General features: G+C 37.4%; 1 protein-coding gene across 1 annotated transcript in view; it reads right to left on the bottom strand.

The window, feature by feature from the left end:
* Positions 1-22,028, bottom strand: part of MICU3 (Mitochondrial calcium uptake 3) — a 66,999-nt gene that overhangs the window by 24,394 nt on the left and 20,577 nt on the right. Inside the window, exons 6-8 of the mRNA XM_083119750.1 lie at positions 21,329-21,457; positions 9,953-10,110; positions 4,802-4,959 (exon numbers count right to left, since the gene is read on the bottom strand). Coding sequence (XP_082975876.1) covers positions 4,802-4,959; positions 9,953-10,110; positions 21,329-21,457 — 445 coding nt within the window. The remainder of the gene's footprint in view (positions 1-4,801; positions 4,960-9,952; positions 10,111-21,328; positions 21,458-22,028) is intronic.

Raw genomic sequence — 22,028 nt, 5'->3', positions numbered from 1 at the left:
AGAGAGAGAGAGAGAGAGAGAGAGAGAGAGAGAGAGAGTGTGTGTGTGTGTGTGTGTGTGTGTGTGTACAGGGTGTTTATAAAGTTAGTTTCCAACGATTCTACTTGTACAAGTGAAAATAAACACACAAGTCCATGTGACGAAATGCCGAAAGCGGCACCCATTCAGGAAAAGTGCAAAAATTATGTTTACAAGGAAATAGTGGCACAATGGTCCACCATATGACTGCAGCGAAGGGCATTCGACAAAGAAATGCAGCATGCTCTATTCAAAAAAAGCACATGGCAGATGTGTGATGGGATTCCCCAAAGGAAGCGAATGAGTCTGTTGAATCATGGGGGTAGGGAAGGGTTTAGCGAGATGTGTTATTCATGGAAAGTGATATGTAGAGACTGACAACCAAGAAGAATGTGAATGTCTGCAGTGGACATGACCATTACGTAGAAACACAAAGATGGTGGTGGTGCTGCGCATATGTGTCAACATGTTCACTGTGTGCAGAGTGGAGGGGTTGAGGAAACCACATCACAGACGATTTTCAAACTGTCTGCCATTAACACATTGGGGTCTCACGACAGGCGTAGCCCGCAGTGCACTTAAAGTCAATGTGGACGAACGACGGGCATAGCCCGTCCTGCGGTATGCAATCGCTTTGCCGATTGAACGACGGACTATGCTCGTACTTCGTCTCATGCGCATGTTCATTCAAGCCCCTCTGTTGAAATTCCGACCACTAGGTGACTCATGTGCTATTTTTATCTCGCACCTGCGACTGTTTGTTGTCGGGTTGATGTACTGTCTATTGTTTAGAATGGCGTCCTTAGATCCAGACTGCATAGAGGATTCGGACTCAGAGTTTGAAGTTAGCAACGATTTTGATGATGCAGATGAATTTGAAGATTTGGAAGGTAGGTTATATTCGTAATAATTATTGTCGACAATATAAACAGTGTTGCAAACTCTAGTATTTTATGAATGAAGTGAGAAGAGGTAATTTTTTTGGGTCTACTCATCTTACCTCTTGCTTGATTCTCCTACATGCACTGATGTATTTTTAGTTTTTCCTTTTATTATTTTGTATAGTGTATGTCAAATGAAAATTTATTTAATTTATTTAGTTTATTTATTTATTTGTTTAATTTTTACAGATGACGCAGAACCAACTGATACATCGTCTGGTCCTGTCCTGCAGCCACTTTTTCATACAAAAGATAATTACCTGTAATTTGTAATTATTTTTTGTTATGTGCACATAAGAAGTATTCTTATGCAAGATTCAAAAGATGTATTGATAGTTTATGTAGTTAATTATTGAAATTTCCAGATTACGAACTTAAAATATCTCTATATTAGCATTTGTTACAATGTTGTACTTTTTTTTCTCTTCACAAAACATTGCTGAAAAAAATATTAAGAAATGTCTGAAAATGAAAAGAAAATTTAACAAATTTGTTCATTGAAAAGAGGAAGTTTTGTAGATTTAAGAAATATGTGGCAAATAAAAACAAATTAAAAATATTTTTTCTATGATTTTTTGAAAAACAACCAAAAACTGCAGACCAGAGGTAAAAATGCTGTATTATGAGGCCAGACCCGAATGTGTTAATTTCCAGACAGAGATGACAACGCCAAATCAATGATTGTCTAGTGCGAGCAAACAACCCCGCAGTGTCTGCTATCGTCGCTCCAGTGACATTGATACATTCAACGAGATCCTCGGCTGACATGACAGTTGTTTTGTATAAGAGGCGTTTCATCTCTCCCCATAGAAAGAAGTCCAGGGGAGTGATGTCCGGCGATCTTGTTGGCCACGGCACAGGCCCACCACTACCAATACACAGATTGTGGAACAAGCCATTAAGGAAGTGACGCACATTTTGGTCAAAATATGGTGGTTTGGAACCATAGTCCTTGCCTCAGTGTCAAGGGCACGTCCTCCAACAGTTCAGGCAAAACATCATGGAAGAAATGCATGATATGTGCCACCACACAGGCAAACAGGGAAAATGTATGGCCCAATCAAATGGTCATGCACTATCCCACACCACACATTAACCACAAACCTGTGCTGATGGTGAGCCACGAGAATCGCATGAATTTGCAAAATCCCAAATGTGACTGTTTTTACTATTGAACACGCCCGTTTTGGTGAATGTTGCTTCATCGGTCCACAACACCCCAGTTCACAAAATTCGGGATAGTTTCCATCCGATGCAAAAACCAATGGCAAAACACCATACGTGGGCCAAAGTCTTGATGTAAAAGGTCTTGTACCTTTTGGAGTTTTTAAAGGGTACATCCCCTCTTCGGACAGGATGTGCCACACATTAACATGGGAGGTGTTGTGGGCAATGACTATAGTGCGCATACTGGTGTCAGGACGATCCCTGACAGCATTTAACACCGCATCCACAAACTGATCTGTGCTCACACTTTGTGGTCTTCCAATTTCTTGCCGGGGTGGTAGCACTGATCCTGTTTTCCGAAGTCGAGTATGCAGTCTTTGAAAGAAGGTGTGCGACAGCAGCCTCCTATTTGAAAAACGTTCCCCATACAAACACCATGCTGCATGGCTATTACTTCCTATCTCGCCATGAATGAGATGCATGTTTGCCAGCTCCTCTGCGGTGTATGCACCCATCCCTATTGCTGGATATCTGCCGTTCCATAGACGACGAACACTAGTGCACTGTACACAATGGGCTGTGCCTATCGATAACACCTACCAGTGCGTATTGCAAGCTTTGCCCAAATTTGCCAACTTCACATCCTTCCACTCATACGTATTCAACCACAAACGTGTGAAGGTAACGTGATGCGCAGTGATGCTATCAGAGTACGTGAAGCACCAATGACAGTGACTGGTGCTTTCCTGCAGGAAGAAAACTACTGTGTTAGTGCCCCTAGCGGAAAATGCCAGTCAAGGTCATGCTTCGGCTTGTCTGCATGTGGGTATACGTACAAATATTGATAACACAACATCGCAACCAAAAACATCGCCCAGATTACATCATCCGGGTCATCCATGGTAATCACTCCATAAAACCCTTCCCTACCCCCATGACTTCAACAGACCCATTCGCTTCCTTTGGAGAATCCCTTGCGCATGAACTTCACACATCCGACATGTGTTTTTTTTTAATAGAGCATGCCGCATTTCTTGGTGGAACGCCCTTCGCCATGGTCATATGGTTGGCCGTTGTGCCACTATTTCTTTGTAAACAAATCCAAATGGGTGCCGTTTTCGGCATTTAGTCACATGAACTTCTGTGTTTATTTTCACTTGTAGAATCACTTCCTACGCGTTGGAAACAAACTTTAGAAACACCCTGTATATATGTATGAGGGGGAAGAGATTGCAAAAACTGGTTGATGGATTTGGAAACCTGCCCCTCCCACACCAAAATAAGTTCCTATGTCCCTGTAGAACACACAATACTGTTGTAATACTTCACTCTGTTCAATGTTGCAAGTTGTTATGTGCCAGCAGATGACGCAGCTAAGTAAAGCGGAGGGAGAGAAGATGTGAGATCCAGCATCATTCTGCTGCATCCCTTGCAGCCTCATTCAAAATCTCTATTTTGACCTTAAAATTGATGTGCGTGAATCTGGTTAGTATTGAACTCATGTCAATTGTATGGTAGTTTAGATTACTATTTCAAGCAGTTTTAAGTAACCAGTACCTATTAAGATGTACTAATGGTAATGTGAAGATCTGCTAGTCGGTAAGGCGTTGCAACACAGGAGACCTAGGTTCGATTCCCGGGGTGAGGGTGATCGAAGGTCAGAATTTTCTTGGCCTTTTCCCTGCATAAAGCAGCTCTGGGGCTCACCCAGTTTCAAATCAATGGATACCTTGTGTGTGTGTGTGTGTGGGGGGGGGGGGGTTAAGGTGGCCAAAGCTTGGTGCTGATCACATCACCTCCAATATGGCCGAGATCGAGAATGTGTGGGTAATATGAATCTACCTTGTGGCAAAGCATGTCTGAGGTATATTTCGTTAATGTATGAAGCATCCAGGTACAAACAATAAAGAAATTCAACTTCCCAAAATTCAGTTTTACCTGATCATTAGAGATCAGATATGACTTTGTGTATATAAAAAATTACATTAATTAAATTACAAAATACATGGCTTTATTGGGACCATTAACATTACATACTTGTGCGATCTCTCTCACCAAGCAAATGAGAACACTAAATTTTACTTTCTGGCAGAAAAAAACGAGCAAAACAACTTTAGAATGGGCTGTTAAATATACCTTAACTATTTAGTACATAATTAAAACACAAAAAGTGTTTATTTTGTCTTCTGAGTTGTGCAGAATTCCTCTCTAGCTGACCTTATCTTTTTGTTGGGAACAAAGCTCAGCAATAAAAAAAACTGTTTGCTTCACACCAAAATCTCGGGGGCTGGGGGAGATAACAGGGAATTAGGTGGCCCACTCTATTTGTGGATCAAGTTTTCTTCTGGTGTGACTAATATGGAAGGGAAATGCAGTAATTAGTTGGACCCCTAACACTATTAATATTAGTGAGATTTCATATCACACTGCAATCTATTGCATACCAGAAGGCAAAAGGATACTGTATAATAATCATGTGGTATGTTTATTGTGAATGCCATATCTAACGTACAGCGCTTGCGTGCACAGCATTTGCAATGTTGGCATTCAAGCCGTAGTTGCTTGGACGATATGAAAGAAGCAACTCCTGTGTTCATTGGAAATGTTTGCAAAATGTTGTTATTTGTAGTGCTCGGATTAGCAATAAAACTTCAAAATCATAAACAAACACTTACCTTAAATCCTCGATGAAGCCTGTCTTTCATGATAGCAATGAATTCCCTGTAGCTCAGCTGTCCGTCCCCATCCTCATCAAATATCTGGAACACTGTGTGCACTAAGTGACGACTAAGGCTAGTGCCTGTGCAGATTTTTACTGCACGGTGGAACTCATCTGCAAAAAATGAGTTTGGAAGTAAGTATCACTTAATAAGAAAATTAGGGAACTTTTAGACCAAAGTGACAAGCGAGATGGAAATTTCACACCAAAGTGAGAAGCAATACACAATACAAACTAAAAGCTCTAAGACTAAGGTAAAAGAGGATGTAAAAGTTGTTAGTAAGAATGTAGAGAAGGCAAATCCTGTTATCTCAGTTGGTGGCGTTGATATTATCGATACCAACCAAGGGAAAGATTGCTTAAGAATAACTTTTGGTAGCATATTTTCAATAATCTTTTTCAACAATTCAATAGGACTATTCCCATACGTATTTACCTGTAGCTAGTTGTGTCACTTCAGTTCGAAAAGTTGCATTTATTTCTAAAGATTGGTTTCCAAAACATGTCGCTTCGGTCTGAAAGCTCCCAAGACATAACACACAACATAGGCAGACAAAAATTTAAAATTAACATTTTACTGCCTTATTTTAAGTCATAAATAAATGGGAAAACAATTCTGCAGCCACACAGTGCTATGGAAACCATGGTGGCCAAGTATCGGACTGCTACATGGGGAGACCCAGGGTTGGTGATGCAAGGTCAAGATTTTTCCAATCCCTAGGGTTCACCACAGTACAAATCAGTTTATTTGTGAGACACCAAAAACAGACCACCACCTTTGGATGCACAGTGATTGCCACAATAGAAATTTTCTTTTTACAGCTACAATTGTTTCACCAGCATTGATTCTGTCCATATTTCAAAAGATCTAACTTGTATGCGCTTTTGAAATATCACAGCATATACAATACACAATGCATGCATAAGATGCTTAACTTAGTGCTTCTTCAATGTACACGAAATGCATTCAATCATAAGTAATTCCCTTGTACTTTGCTACGTTCCCCGGATAATTCTCAAGGGAACTACTTACATTTATTGCTCAACTGCGAGCCTGAGACTTATCAGCCTACCATGAAGCCCTCAGGTTGTGGGAAAACCGATAAGGATATGCTTACATAAAGCTTACCAACTCTCGCACACAAAAATATAATTAGAAGTCAGTTAATGTTAATATATTAGACTTGAACTCACAATTAAACTCCTTATTAGAAACAAAAAGTGTATTTAGATCATAATTGTTCTTCACTACACAAATTACCACATTCACATTTCCAAAATCACTTCCATTATTCCAGAAACATCCATAATATCTCTCTCCTCACAACCGACAATCCAATGTTTTCAGGTTAGTCCATAACCATAAGAGACTACCCAATTGAACAAAACAAATTACGTCATAATAGACAATTAACATTTTAAACACCTAAAATTATACAATAAGTGGGTGCGTATCATGGCATCCTCCCACAAACAAAAAGAAAATTAACAAAATGAAAATGGAGTAAATTTTCTTTTCCAAAACTCTAAGGCCATCCACTCAACTCAACAACTGCTTCTCAGTTTCTTGGAGTGTAGGACGGGGCAGACGTATTCCAAGTGGTAACATCTAATTGTTTAACACTAGTTTCTCCACTATCGAAATCTTCCGTCTGTGTAGCACTTTCTTTCCTCCTCCAATTGGAGTTACCTCTATACCGGTTATAGCGATGTGGGCAGAAATTATTATTACCATATGAACTTCTTCGGAATGGCGTTCTTCTTTCTTCTCCAGAAGATCGCTGTGATCCCTCGCAGTTCCTTCCTCTGTAGAATCTGCTTCTATTTTCTTCTCCTGAATGATTGTCACTTTGTCGAGCGCTACCACTAAAGTTCTCATTATCAGATCTTCCGTTACCAGCAGGCACCTTCGCTGAATTGGGTTGATTTCTGGAGAACGTCAATTGCCTAACTCTAGCTTGGTTGGTTCTTCTGTCCTCGAATCTCGGGTTTTCTGTCCTCCATCCGTCGAGTTGCTCCGAGGCTTCATATCTTCCCAAGAAGCTGGTAAGTTGATCCATGTTGCGTGGATCGCGAGTAAGTACCAACTGACGCACTCGCAGCGGAAGTTGACTAATAACCAAGTTCAGCGCTTCGCTTTGGTCAACGCTATCCACAAGATTACAATAAGAGCCATATGTGTCCCAGCAATATTCTTCAAGTGAGAGGCCACAGCTCCTCGAATACCGTTTGTTTCTCAGCGTCTGCATTTCCCTTTGCTTGGCATCAACAGAGGCATATTGTTTTCTAAAGGCAGCACAAAAATGTTCAAAAGTCTTCCACTTCTTCTCATTTGCAACAAACCACGCCTTAGCTTTTCCTACCATAAGAGAGGGCAATAACTTCAATCTAAAAATCATAGGGACATTCATTAGATCCAGGTATGTTATTAGCTCTTTTAAATACCTCTCAGCAGAGACAGTATTAATCTCTCCAGCAAACTTTGAAAGAGCGTTAACATCAGACATGCGAAAAGATTTGTAGGAGCTATTCTTATAGGCATTGTCACGAGATATCTCATCCTGTCCCAATCTCTCGGACTTTCCATTATTATGTCTCTTCCTGGGCTTTGTAATTTTCCTAGTTTCAGTTTCCTCAGAACTAGAGGAAACTGCAGAGCAAGAACTTGACGAGTAACGATTTCTTTTCCTCATCTTCCCCTTGGAATCACCTCTAGTTGTTGAACCGTTCATTCCCGGTTGAAATACAGCTTCACCATTTTGAGAAGGTTCTAGAACCCGACAGCCTGCCATTAACATCTGTAGTTGATCGACCTGCCTATCTACAGATGCGACTTTCTCCGTAACTTCTTCAAGTTTCCTTTCTTGCCTTCTCTGATTTAGCTCTAAATTATCAAGTAATTCTGAGGAACCTTGTGTTGCTTCTGGCCTTGCAATTATTTCAACACTCTCTATTCGTCCCCTCAATTTCTCAATTTCATTTTCCATTTCCTTTTCTTTAGCTTCTCTAGATGTTTTCTCCTGTGTCAAGTCTAAGTTCCACTTTTCATAATCCTCCTTTTGTTTTTCTTCCAGCTTTAGTATTAATTCAGCTACTTGCTGCCTCTCACACGCAATTTCCTTCCTCAGAGTCTCCTTAATTTCTCTACATTCCTTTCGCCCCTCTTCTATTCTAAATAATAATTCTTCCTTATCTTGGCTGAGCAGCTTCATCAATTCTCCTCTTTCTTCGTTCCTTTTTCTTTCTTGTTCATTTCTTATCCTTTCCTGTTCCTCTTTATCTTCTTTTCTTATCCTTTCCTGTTCCTCTTTATCTTCTCTTCTGATTCTTTCTTGTTCATTTCTTATCCTTTCCTGTTCCTCTTTATCTTCTCTTCTGATTCTTTCTTGTTCATTTCTTATCCTTTCCTGTTCCTCTTTATCTTCTCTTCTGATTCTTTCTTGTTCATTTCTTATCCTTTCCTGTTCCTCTTTATCTTCTCTTCTGATTCTTTCTTGTTCATTTCTTATCCTTTCCTGTTCCTCTTTATCTTCTCTTCTGATTCTTTCTTGTTCATTTCTTATCCTTTCCTGTTCCTCTTTATCTTCTTTTCTTCCCATTTCCATTTTCTCCATCAGGGTTTGAAACAACTGTTCCAAACAAGGACTTCCTTTGTTACCCTTCTCTTTACAAATAAGACATTTCAATTCTTCCCCCTTATACTGCGATTTTGGCAAAGGATAACCAGCACAACGTAAGTGGAAGCTTCGTTTACAATCGTTGCACTCAACCTCTTCATCGTCAGCTTTCCCTTTATCGGAACAGCAACTTAAAGTATCCATTTTTAACTTACGACGATCACTTCTTAAATTATGCTTCTGCATACCCTACTCAAACACATTTATCGAGTCCCGCGTTGCGGCGCCAAAAAGTTTACACCTGCTACGTTCCCCGGATAATTCTCAAGGGAACTACTTACATTTATTGCTCAACTGCGAGCCTGAGACTTATCAGCCTACCATGAAGCCCTCAGGTTGTGGGAAAACCGATAAGGATATGCTTACATAAAGCTTACCAACTCTCGCACACAAAAATATAATTAGAAGTCAGTTAATGTTAATATATTAGACTTGAACTCACAATTAAACTCCTTATTAGAAACAAAAAGTGTATTTAGATCATAATTGTTCTTCACTACACAAATTACCACATTCACATTTCCAAAATCACTTCCATTATTCCAGAAACATCCATAATATCTCTCTCCTCACAACCGACAATCCAATGTTTTCAGGTTAGTCCATAACCATAAGAGACTACCCAATTGAACAAAACAAATTACGTCATAATAGACAATTAACATTTTAAACACCTAAAATTATACAATAAGTGGGTGCGTATCAACTTTGTGGCATAATTGTGCACCTAATTCATTTTTTGATGCATCACACATTATATCACAATATCCTTATTTTCTCTAATTCTAGATCAGCCTATCATGTGGTTTTCTACTTTGAAGCACTGGTTTGTCTTGGCATAATAAACATTATGGTCCCACACTGTGGCTGCGCAACCTAAGGCATGCATAATGCTTTGGGCTCCAACTATGGGATGCACGCAGGTTCGAGTCTCCTGGGGGGGAAGCATAACAACTTTTCTCCTGAGATTTCGGCCAGTGTATGGGACCGTGGCCACCCACTATTGTGAGGAAATTGAGGAGCTACAAATGAGTCAGTCATGGAAACCTACAACATCGACTGAGGGTTCGTCGTGCAGACCACACGTCACCCTGTAGCTGGTTGGCTGATCTCCCACCTCGGCAGGTGACGGTGAGGCCGGCAGTCGCTAGGTAAGCCCTGGCCCTCGCAGGCTGTTGTTCCATGGGTTAATAAACATTATGAGGATTCACAGTAACAACAATGTTAATGCCCAACTTATACTATAGATTCAAGATGTCTCAATATATAATCAAAAGAATGTTGAGGATTCAGTGCGACACATTTACAATCCAATAATCACTAACACTTAACAAGGGTCATCATATTGCATCAATTCTTTACCTGTTCCACTAAATATAGCGTTACACAAAAATACCATGTCACACATTGTTCAAACTGTTCATGTTTACCTTGTGAAATCGGATGATCAGCCAATGTGTACATTCTCATGGCAATTGCGAAGTCCTCCAAGTTGTTGAGAAACTGGCAGAAAACACGAAACTCATCGAATGAAATACCTTTTTCGTCCTTGATGCGATCCAAAAGTCGATCGAGGTAATTGTCATATCTGAAATGAGATCATGGCTGCAGTTTGAGAACAGTTTCTTCGTAGAAAGGGGGTGTGGACTGACTTGTCATCAAGGATGTCCAACTTACAGGTGAAGTACTCAAAGAAAAGTGCAAAAGTTACAGTGTATCTGTGTGGTTCAACCACATGTTTCCACCTGTAGCAAAGAGTTAATTAAGTGCTGTATGATAAAACACTGGCCTAATTAATAAAAATTTCCCATGTTTTCTTTTGAAATCAATATTATGAACAAGTTTTGTTAGCCCAACAACTTTTGTGAGAAGGCAAAAACAGTCATGCATGGATAATAACTAGGCCAGTGTTGTTCAGATGATGTCATACCCACTAATAGAAAGGCTAGCATCCCAAACTTCAACAGCCCCATATCTGCTTACAGTGCTTCTGTGAATTTTGAGCACTTTAGGTGTTATATAGATACGGTTCTTGCAAAGATGCTTTGCCACTTCATAACTGATATATAAAGCCATGTTAGTAATCTGTGACAATATTATTCTGACAAAGCAGGTTATTTGAAATTATGAGTAAATATGTCTTTATAAAAACAAACTCAGGGATGCTTCAGGCCATACTCAATATATTACATAATTATTTTGGTTCAAAGTAGGGTGGTATAATTCATTTTGAATCCTTCATACTTATGAAAATTGATAAAAGACTGAAAACTTATTCTTTAATACAAGCATCAAAATGAGCATGTACTCATGTGTGTGGACAGAACATACAGTAATTTACTTTTGATATGATCGTCGCATGATATTTATGTGGAAAAATTGAATGCATATATTCACCTATAATGGACATCCTTAAAAGAGTCATTTGCAACAGGAGATTTCCATGTGAAAATATCCATTTGTTATTATTGCCAAGTTCCGAATGCTGGAGTATTTCTCCTAGCAGTTTTCATGTAATAACAACTGGAAACTATGTAAAATTAATTTTTAGTCAGTCTATTTTTTTATTTGATTAATTTTAATTCCCTTTTCTGCCACTTTTGGCTAATTGCAATGATGAACATGAGTGATGAAATTGGTGAAGGAATACTCACAAAGGACACCCATGCCCAGGCTGGGATTTGAACCCAGGACCCCATAGCATCATAGTGAACTGTGCAAACCACTCTACCACGGAGGTCAGCCTGAGTTTAAGACTCGTAATGTTTAGTAAAGTGTGATAATTATATAACTAATATCATGTACAGTATATTTAGGCATGGAGGAAAATGAAGCTCACCTATGCTGCTTGTATATCAACACTGAATTTCTTTAGAGAAGGGTACCCGAGGAGCTGCGGTGGTCCAGTCGGCAGGGTGTCAGTCATGTGGGAGACCCAGGTTCGTTTCCCGAGGTAGCTGCTCTTAGGTGGGGATTTTTCACACTATCTCCCCACATAAGGTGGCTCTGGGGCTCACCCAGCCTCCAATGAAATGGATGCCAGGAGAAAACCCTGGTACTAATCATATCACATCTGCAACGGATGAGTTTGTGAATGTGTTGAGTCCCTACCTCTGCAACCTTCAATAAGTCTCCCTGACTTGTAATGTGCAGGGAAGGCTTTTAGGGATATCTTATGAAGTATCAAGAAATTAGCTGCTTTACCGGTGGCAATAATGGTAAACAATTTCTTTCATTCCATGAGGACTTGGCAATAACTTTTTTGGGAAAACATCACAGAGAAAACATGCAAACGACATACAGAATAAAATGCACAGCTTCACAAAAGCATGCATTTCATAAGCTTTCATAGAATCACATTAGTTGTGGAACTTATGCTTAAAGGGCAGAAGAACTGCATGCATGAAGAAAGTCAGTGATGTGAATGGAAAAGAAGACCTTTCAGATATGAACAATACACCAATGGAATGAAGTAAATAGAACAATACAAGATCGAGAAATTTAGCTTTGTTTAAAAATTAAACATTTGCTGCTTATTTATCATATTGATAACCAAATGAAGAGAATTTAATGAACAAATGTTTAAAATAAATTTACATTTCAAGTTATTGTGCATTAATATAAATATTATGAAAGCCTACTAGTATACACTTCTAATCTTAAAAATAATTGTAATTATCTACCATATATTAGGACTGATTCATCAGCACATAGCAAATCTGTAGGCACAATTGCTGATAATTTACCGACCTGATATTTGTGTAAAAAAAAAAAAGGTGTGAAAACTTATTTCCATAATTTCATCATTGTGTTATAGGTGTATGAGAAAATATTAGAGAAAAGAATAAGGGAAGTAACAGAGCTGAACATGAGAGAGGAACAGTATGGATTTAGAAGAGGCAGATCAACAGTAGATCTGATATTCATCATAAGGCAATTACAGGAAAGGCACTACGAGTATGGAAATGATTCAATTATGGCATTCCTAGATATAGAAAAGGCATACGATAGCATGGACAGGACAAAGATTTAGAAGGCTCTAAGAGAGAAACGAGTCTAGGAAGAGGTAGTGTGTAGAGTGCAGAGCACATACAAGGCCAACCAAAACTGTGTGAAGACACCAGTGGGAAGAACGGAGTGGTTCAGTATAAGTAATGGACTAAAACAGGGAAGAAGATAGGAGAGGAAGTGATGAAGGCCCTGTTGTTTGCTGATGACTTAGTAATATGGGAGAACAGGGAAGAAGTACAGACAGCTTGAGAGTTGGAATGAGAAAATCAGAAGAGCAGGAATGGAATTTAGTGCAGAAAAGAGCAAGGTGCTAATAACAACAAGAAACAGCCAGAAATGAACCAAGAATAAAGATGGACACGGAAGAGTTGAGGGGTAGAGAAGAGCTTCAAATATCTAGGAAGCATAATTGAGAGAAGTGGAAGAATAGATGAGGAGGTAAACAGAAGAGGACAAATGGGTGGTGGACTATATAAAGTGTTCGAAGATTAATATGGAACAGGGATGTATCTATGAAATGCAAGAAGGTAATATACAACACATACTATGTGCCAATAATTATATATGGAGCAGAGACTTGGACAATGACAGAGAGAGACAAAAGAAAGATGCAGGCAGTGGAGATGAAATTTTTAAGGAGTGTATATTAGGAAGGCTAGAAGGGATAGAATAAGGAATGGGGAGACTCGACAGACAGCATGTGTGGTGAAGCTTCAGGACAGGATAGTTTAGGCACAGATGAATGAGGTGGTTTTGACACATGAAGAAGATGGATGCAGAAAGACTACCAGTAAGAGTTTACAAGGCACAAGGAGTGGGAATAAGGCCAATGGGGAGAACAAGATGTCGGTGGAAAGAGCAGATAGTGGAGAGTGTTAGGAGAAGAGGACAAGATTGGAACACTGTGGAAAGAGAGGAGTGGTGGAAGACCAGGAAAAAATGGAGAGGCTTGACTTATATGCCGACCCAGCCAGAGGCAGGACACGGCGAAGGATGATTATGATGATGTTATAGAACTTATGAATAATGTAATTTCTATGTAAGCGGTTTCTTCTTTAAAAAGAATGTCATCTTGTAAGGGACAGTTAGTTGCATTTGCACAACTTTTTGTCTAAAAGTTATATTTTGATGAAAGTTGTTGAAAACACTGCTTATACCTCTTTTCCTTACAATACTGGGTCAACACCAAGCTGGCCTATATATGTACTAGTACTACCTGGCAGCAATCAACATGACATTTCCCCAAAAGTACAGACACATGCTCCAATATGAGTGGTGTTATCATGTTTTCTTGACAGTGTTGCTACTTCTAAATTTACAACCCACACATAAGTGCTTGTGTCAATAATAATTTTAAATTTTATCATACCCAGGTTCCTCTACATATTATGTCAATATCCGGTTCATCTCATTGTCTTTAGGAGTTTAAATTATTTCTTAAATATAAGGCCAGCTATATTTTTATTCTAATCTATCTTAATTAAACAGCAAAAACCTTCGAGTTTTTTTGTATTTCCTTTGATAACTCTGATTACTGTTAAAATTTATTCCTAAACACTTCAGCAATCAATATGCATAGTTATTACTGAATTTTAACCATATATTTTCTTAAAGTTTTATGTGAAGCCGTTGCACAAGTATATCTCCAAGGTGTATAATATAAAATGTATTAATTATTATGCCATTTTTCTTTATAATTTGCTCTACTGATTCCTCCAATGACAATATTACATAGTTATACACAATTTTACTTAACTGGTCACATGTAATGCACGTAAGGTCAACCTTAAAATAAAATTATCACAAATAGTCTAGTAAATCTAAAAATTTATATTTTACAAGAAGGCTAATAGGGATTGGACCTACAGTTTAAAGTGGGATCCGAACCACTATGTGCCTCCATCATATTGAATATGCCTCCACCGTATTGAATATTTTGACAATGCCTATTTAATTCTATCTTCTCATTTCAACAGTGAAAATGAATTTGGTGTAAGCATTGTATATATGAACCTTCCCTCTCATCCAATGGAAGCTTCACTATGAGACATTCTTGTCATAGTAGTAAATTAAAATGATGAGTAACATTTACGTATTGTTGGAAGCAGCAATGTGTGACTGAGTTCCTGTACAGAGATCACGTTGCCCCCACGGAAATTCACTGGCACATTAGGAACATCTATGGTGCGTAGACAGTTGATGCCAGTACTGTGAGGCATTGGGATAGTTCTGTCAGTGATTCAAGTGCGTGGTCTGAAAGACCTTCAAATATCTGGTCCCCCTTGCACCTATGTGACTGATGAGAATAAGGATCAGCCCATGAACAACCGTGACAACAAGCTTCAATCTGCAGGAGACAATTCTCAGGTAGTGGGATTTCAGGAAAGTGTGTGCAATGACATGTCTTTCAAACAAAACGATGGTTGACTGACATGCTTAATCTATCTCACAGTTGAGATCAACTGCCTGTTCCCCATAGAAGTTCCTCAACTTCAAGGTTACCAAATTAGTATAGGGAAAAGTAGGACATGCTGCCCCAAATATAGGACAAATCAGTCTCAGTAAATAAAACAGATTACTAGAGCATGTTAGCAAATCATATAAAATTGACACAATTTCAGTTTAAAAAATAACGAGTTTTAATGATTTCTTAAATACAAAATTCCCAAATTTGTAATCAGTACCAAAAATACACTTCTTCCTACATGTGTTTTCAGTTGCACTTCCCAGTGCCAATATTTTCTCAAAATTTCAGGTTTATTCAAAATATACTTATGAAACGTTTTACAGAGTATGGAAAATTTATTTCACTCCTCAGTCCATTGTGTTGACATTAATGAAAATACTCTCTCAACATTTCCATTATGACCTGGAATGGCAAACAAATATCCAGCAATAACATAACTTGAAATAATATGAAAGGTAATGTCCGTAACCTAACTTGAAATTGTTCCAGAAGTTTCATTTAGGATGGTTTTTGTTGTGTACGGCCCCCGATTTATAATGAAATATTTTGAATAAGAATGGGAAACACTTTGTAGGATCCATAATTACTTTTATTGATCAATACACTCAGGCATTGAAAAGTGCTATAAACAGAATGTGGCTCCAAAACTGTTGATTATTGCTTCAGTGTCTGTTCCAGCAGAACAGCTTTTATTTTTAATTTTGCAATGTCTGAATCAAAATAAATTTCAGTATTGAGTTTGGGAGTGCAGTTCATAGACTTGTAACTTACATCATGAATGCCTGTGATTGCTCTTTATTTCGTATTTTCTAAATTCAAATTATGTGACGCTCAAAATGTAGGACATTTATGATTTTTTTTTTTTCGAATTCCTCACGGATGCCAAACCTGATGCTAAAATTAATGTAGGACATGTCTGGGAAAAAGAGAATGTCTGGTAACCCTACTCAAGTTATTTTCAATTACAATAGGTGCAAAGTTCACTCCATTCAGAAATACAATCACTTATTGCTTTTTCAAACACACTTCGATGTCACCAGTCATTTTGGTATTCTATTACAAGTATGTGGTGGGCTGCTAGTGAAACTTTCGCGGGATGGGTTAGAAAAGTTCATGTATTTACTCATGCAGAATCATTTTCACTATCATGCTGAAAAGATTTTTTAAAGTAGGAGGCATTAGTTTCAGAGTGCTTCTTGCACATTTATACAGTTAAGTCGAATAAGAAATTCTATTGTAAATATATATATGTTTTATTAAAATCTGTAGCTAAACACTGATTTACTAATCTAAAGTTCCAACTATTAGTAGCTCTATTTTTTAAATTTTTAAAACAAAGTGTATCATTGCTTGTTGCTCATTAAATTCAAATGTTTAATCATATTTGTGGAAAAAAATATTATCTTATAGAAATTGCCTCGGATTTGAATAAATACAGTGCATAAGAACACAGAAATTACCCTCAAGAGAAAGAAGAGTTATTAAGATTATTGCTTTTGGTATGCATTAAAAGCAGTTGATAGGGATAAAAATTTTCAAAAATGAAATTAATATAACAAAATCAATTGCTTGGAGATACAGTAAGCAATGCCAATAAAAAATAACAGAACCAAAATTACTCCTTGAGATATGCTTGCTATGGATAGTTACATGAATCTCAAAATCTAAGCACTTAGATGGCATCCCAGGTCCAGTTCAACAATATCAGTAAAAAATAAAAAAATAATAAAATAAAACATTTAAAATGCATGAACATTTCCTTTCTTGCTTGCCTTCTTTTGTCCTTTTTCTGCGATTTTAGTGTTTCCAGAAATGTCCATAGGGAAATCCATACAAATTCTTATTGTAAGACAAAACATTTATTATGTAGGATTCCATAATTTTAGCCTTTTAAATATTCTAAAATAAACTAAATTTGTTTCAATTTCAGTCATTTTACTGTTGCTTAAGTATCTTGAAAAGCTCGTGATTAACACTTACAGACTACAATCTGGACTAAGGGTCATTCCATGTCAAATCATCCAGAATTTTGTGAAAATGTCACCCACCATCTCCGATTTTGATGAAATTCGGTATACTTATAGAACTTTTGATGCTGATTACAAAAATGACAATTTTTTTGAGATTGGTCAAGGGGTTCAGAAATTACGCGATTTTAAAAATCCCCCTGTACGCCACATGCGGCTCCACTTTGACTGACACGCATTAGGCTATAAATTATAGTATCTTCTCTCAGGTTTGCCGTAGAAACTTTAATTTTGATTTCTTTTGCTCAGGATAGTGTAAGCTTTCATTTAAATAAGGTTTCTAATCAGTGTATCAACAATCATGTATTTTATGTATAGTTTCATGTATTTTTTTAGAAAAATAAATGACTAAATTCAAGAGCGAATTTCGTGCAATGCCCCCCCTTCAATTTCACCCAAATTTTATATGCAGGTAGCTGAGAGTGGGTACTAATGTTTGATGGAAAAATTGGGATGGGCGGTTCAGAGACAGGGTGATAAAAAAATCATTTGCATTAAAAGTTAATCTTATTAAAAATACTTATGTATTTAGTACAAAGTCTGAAGTACAATATGTTTTGAGGTATAATATTCAAAATTTCTGTTCACTATGTGTGAAGGTAAGCATAGTCGTAACCTGGTGGGGGCAAAGGGAATAATTTTCCCTATCCAAAATTTATAGATTAATTAAAACCTACAAATAATAATTGCAGTGGAACCCCGATTTCAAGTTCCTCAATTTTACATTTCCCTGCATTTTACATTCAATATTGGTGGTCCCAACATAGCAAATTTTCCTCGGTTTTACATTTTCTCGCATTCTAAGTTTTTTCAGCTTGGTCCCCTGAACAACGTAAAATCGAAGTTCCACTCTATCTAAGTTAGTTTCAACTGTCTTCAATTTTTAAATATTATAATCATAGTCATTAGCATTCCCAAACTTAGCAAATTTTCTTCGAGAACATTCTTGTTTTTGTGCATTTTATCTCAATATGGAATTTTTTATACTCTTCACGGAGATACGTAATATGAAGTAAGAATTAATAATACACATTTGTGCTGATTGAAGTTTTTCCAAATGGAGCTTTTCTTGCCACATACCAGAGAAAATCTCCTTGTGATGGGGTGGTTGGAACACTTAGAAGACTTGTATAGAAGTCAACAGTATCAAGTAACAAGTTCAGCAATGTAGTACCAATTCCATAGAAATAGTATTAGAGGCATAAATTTCTTATTAATCACGTAAGGTCAAATGATAACAATCCGCAGTACAATGTGTCAGCGATTGCAAAGTACTATACAACAGCACCAGGAAGATTAAGTATGCACTGTTTTGAACTTAAGCTACAGGTTATTTACAGTGTTCGGTAAGTTACTTTTTACAAGTAACCGAGTTTCAGTTACTCATTTAAAAAGTAACTCTGTTACAGTTACTGGTACTTTGAAAGTAACTGAGTTACTTTACAGTTAATGATCACTGATTTGTGTAAAAATTACAAATTGTGTTTCTAGTACATAATCCGTATGTCTTCATAAATGTACATTACTACTGCAAATAAATGATGAAACACAGAATCAACTTTGCTTGAACGATTTTAATTAAGAAATCATTTGAATGCTGACCACAATATTTTGAATATGGTGTCATTGATTTCACTTGCACCTATTTCTTTCTCCTCCATTCCAAGTTCAACAAAATCCAAAGATCCACTCCTTCAACGATGACTGTTTCCTAGCTCGACAGTCCACCTAAAACACTTAAGTTTTCACATACAAGTAGATATGAATTGAAGTAAAGCGTGGATGAAGTTAGCATGCAACAAAGCATAGCTTCCTTGACAGGCCAGCAATTCCAAGAAAATCCTTTTACGTAGCATCCAGAGAAGGTACAGATATATTTTTTTTACAGTTGGGAAAAGAAAATGTGAACGGCACAATTTATTGTGCATGAAATTTTGGCAATGCATAGAATACAATCGAGTAAGTATTTTTTGGTACTATCTTCATGGGCGTAACTTGGGAACTTGGGAACTATCTTTGGTTGAGAGAATCAAAGTTTTCAGTCCCATAAAAATAGTGTCAAAGATTATTTGCTAAATGCATTTGAAAAATCACAATAATTAATCTATTTTTTTTTTTTTTGTTCCTTAAGTGCCAGGAGGTTCACAAAATATATTTAACTTGTAGGTTTTAATTAATCTATAAATTTTGGATAGGGAAAATGATTCCCTTTGCCCCCACCAGGTTACGACTATGCTTACCTTCACACATAGTGAACAGAAATTTTGAACATTATACCTCAAAACATATTGTACTTCAGACTTTGTGCTAAATACATAAGTATTTTTAATAAGATTAACTTTTAATGCAAATGATTTTTTTATCACCCTGTCTCTAAACCGCCCATCCCAATTTTTCCATCAAGCATTAGTACACACTCTCAGCTACCTGCATATAAAATTTGGGTGAAATTGAAGGGGGGGGCATTGCACGAAATTCGCTCTTGAATTTAGTCATTTATTTTTCTAAAAAAATACATGAAACTATACATAAAATACATGATTATTGATACACTGATCAGAAACCTTATTTAAATAAAAGCTTACACTATCCTGAGCAAAAGAAATCAAACTTGAAGTTTCTACGGCAAACCTGAGAGAAGATACTATAATTTATAACCTAATGCGTGTCAGTCAAAGTGAAGCCGCATGTGGCGTACAGGGGGATTTTTAAAATCTCGTAACTTCTGAACCCCTTGACCAATCTAAAAAAAATTGTCATTTTTGTAATCAGCATCAAAAGTTCTATAAGTATACCGAATTTCATCAAAATCGGAATTGGTGGGTGACATGGCCTGGATGATTTGACGTGGAATGACCCCTAATAGATTCACTTCCACATGATAACACCAGCTTGCTCGAGTTGTGGTGTCTTCGTGAGTCCACCTGGGTGTCAAGATTGCAATTGTTGAGAAATTGTAGCTTGATGCTACACTGGCCTCATATGCCCTCCCGATTCTTGGCATAGCTGTCTCTTGTGACCATATCATCAGAAACATCGAATCACTTTAGCAATCTGGTTTCATTAGTTCACTGTTCCCCATAAGATAAGGCCGAAACAGCACCAGCCAACTTCAACGGCAGAATGGTTAGCACAGGTAGAGGTCAATAGGTTGGAATCCTGGCCTGTTTTTTTGTGACTCTACCTTCGTTAATTTAATATTGTCATCACTCATCTTCATTGCAATTAGCCAAAAGTGGAAGAAAAGTGACGCTAAATAACAATCTAAAACAACACTAAATTCAATTCAATGCAATGTTCAAATACTAAACAAGAACAAGAGGGTATTCCATATAACAAATGCAAAAACCATAGAATGTTTCACATTTCTATGGAACTAATGGTGCCTACTTCACTGCGAGATTCCTACCTAATCTTTCTATTTTATCTTTATCTATGAGCTTCCTCGGCTTCATAATTCACTGAAGAATACTTTGTACACTCAATTTTCCTTTCTTCTTGTACATATTGCCTCCTTTGTAGTGATTCTAATTTAGGCTTGTTCATGTCAAAACATATCATGTTAAGTTGCTTGTAACAACCCAAAATTAGACAAAATACACTAACACTTTGTTAAACTATGTATTTTACAAATTTTAGTCACACATTTAGATGTTACAAACTAACGAAATTGCATGGAGGATATGAAATTTTATTCTTAGTATTTATTGGCCACATGTCAGACAGTGTACTGCCAACAATATTGGCCAATGGGGTGGATAATGAATTTCACATCTAGATGCCGTTCTTATTATTGAGAGAAATTTTCTACTCCCTCTGTCCCATAATTATAGTCTGATATGCCAAAATGGTAGTACAGGAATTACAGACGAAGAGGCAGATGGAAAGCACAATTTGTACTGATCCTTGAGTAATAAAGTTGTGACTCATTCCCGTGTTTCATGTTCTTCTTCTGTATACACCAATGTCACAGTTTGAATATTGGACAATTATTATGACACAACAAACAAAAATGTACCCGACAATAATTATGGGACAGAGGGAGTATTAATTTCATCTGAATCCAACCCACATTGAAGGGTTCAGCAAGTTAATTGGTAATCATGATGCACCACAACCATTGTTTTTGTATCTTGTTAACTTTTTAATGTTATTTTAACATCTCCTCAAACTTGAGATATCTATAGCATCAGCATTGTCAAACTGGACTTGGAATACACACAATGAATGATGTGCTTGTATTTTGAGCAATTCAATACCTACAAAGATAGCAGTAAAAAAAGCAAGGTTGCAATACATACTCATCAGTGTTAAGGTATGTGTACCGGAGAAGGATTTTGGCAAAATCCACTTCTGTGATGGTGTTCAGTCCCTTTGAAAACTCATGGAATTCCAGCTCCAAGACTTCAGTCTGCAAGTTTTCCATGAATCTGGAAAAGTAGGACTTTATTTCACAGCATAGAAAGAGACATCACTATGTTACATAATAGAAATTCCAATTGCACAGATGTGGCATAGTACTTGAATGGTAATAAAAATTATCTACATTACCTACCATGAATGGAATTCATTTGCATCAATTCTAGATACGAGGGACATTCCAAAAGTAAGTTTCATCTTTTTTTTACAGGGAAGCTGTATTACAAAGTGAGAAATCACATTACCACAACAAAAGACAATCTTTCCTGAATTCATGACGGGAGAAGTGAGAGCAGAGGAGCGATGGCACATGCGCAGAGTGCCGAAGAATAGAGATAAGCAGCAGACCGACATGCCCGAGCTCATTCGAGTGACATTGTTCTGGGGCGCGAAGGGTGTCATTTTGTTTGATTACCTCAGTACAGGGACCGTCAATGCAGGACACTATTGCCACACACTAAGCAAACTGAAGTCCGCTATTTCACAAAAGAGACCAGGGCTCTTGAGTAGAGGAGTTTTGTTCTTGAACGACAATGCAAGACCCCACACAGCAAGGGTCACTGCAGAACACATTCGTCGTCT

This window comes from Lepisma saccharinum, chromosome 3 (assembly GCF_977018435.1).
Source record: "Lepisma saccharinum chromosome 3, izLepSacc3.1, whole genome shotgun sequence".
In the NCBI taxonomy this organism is placed as follows: Eukaryota; Metazoa; Arthropoda; class Insecta; order Zygentoma; family Lepismatidae; genus Lepisma; species Lepisma saccharinum.
Note: the sequence above shows the minus strand (reverse complement) of the source record. Positions and strands in the feature narration are given on the sequence as shown.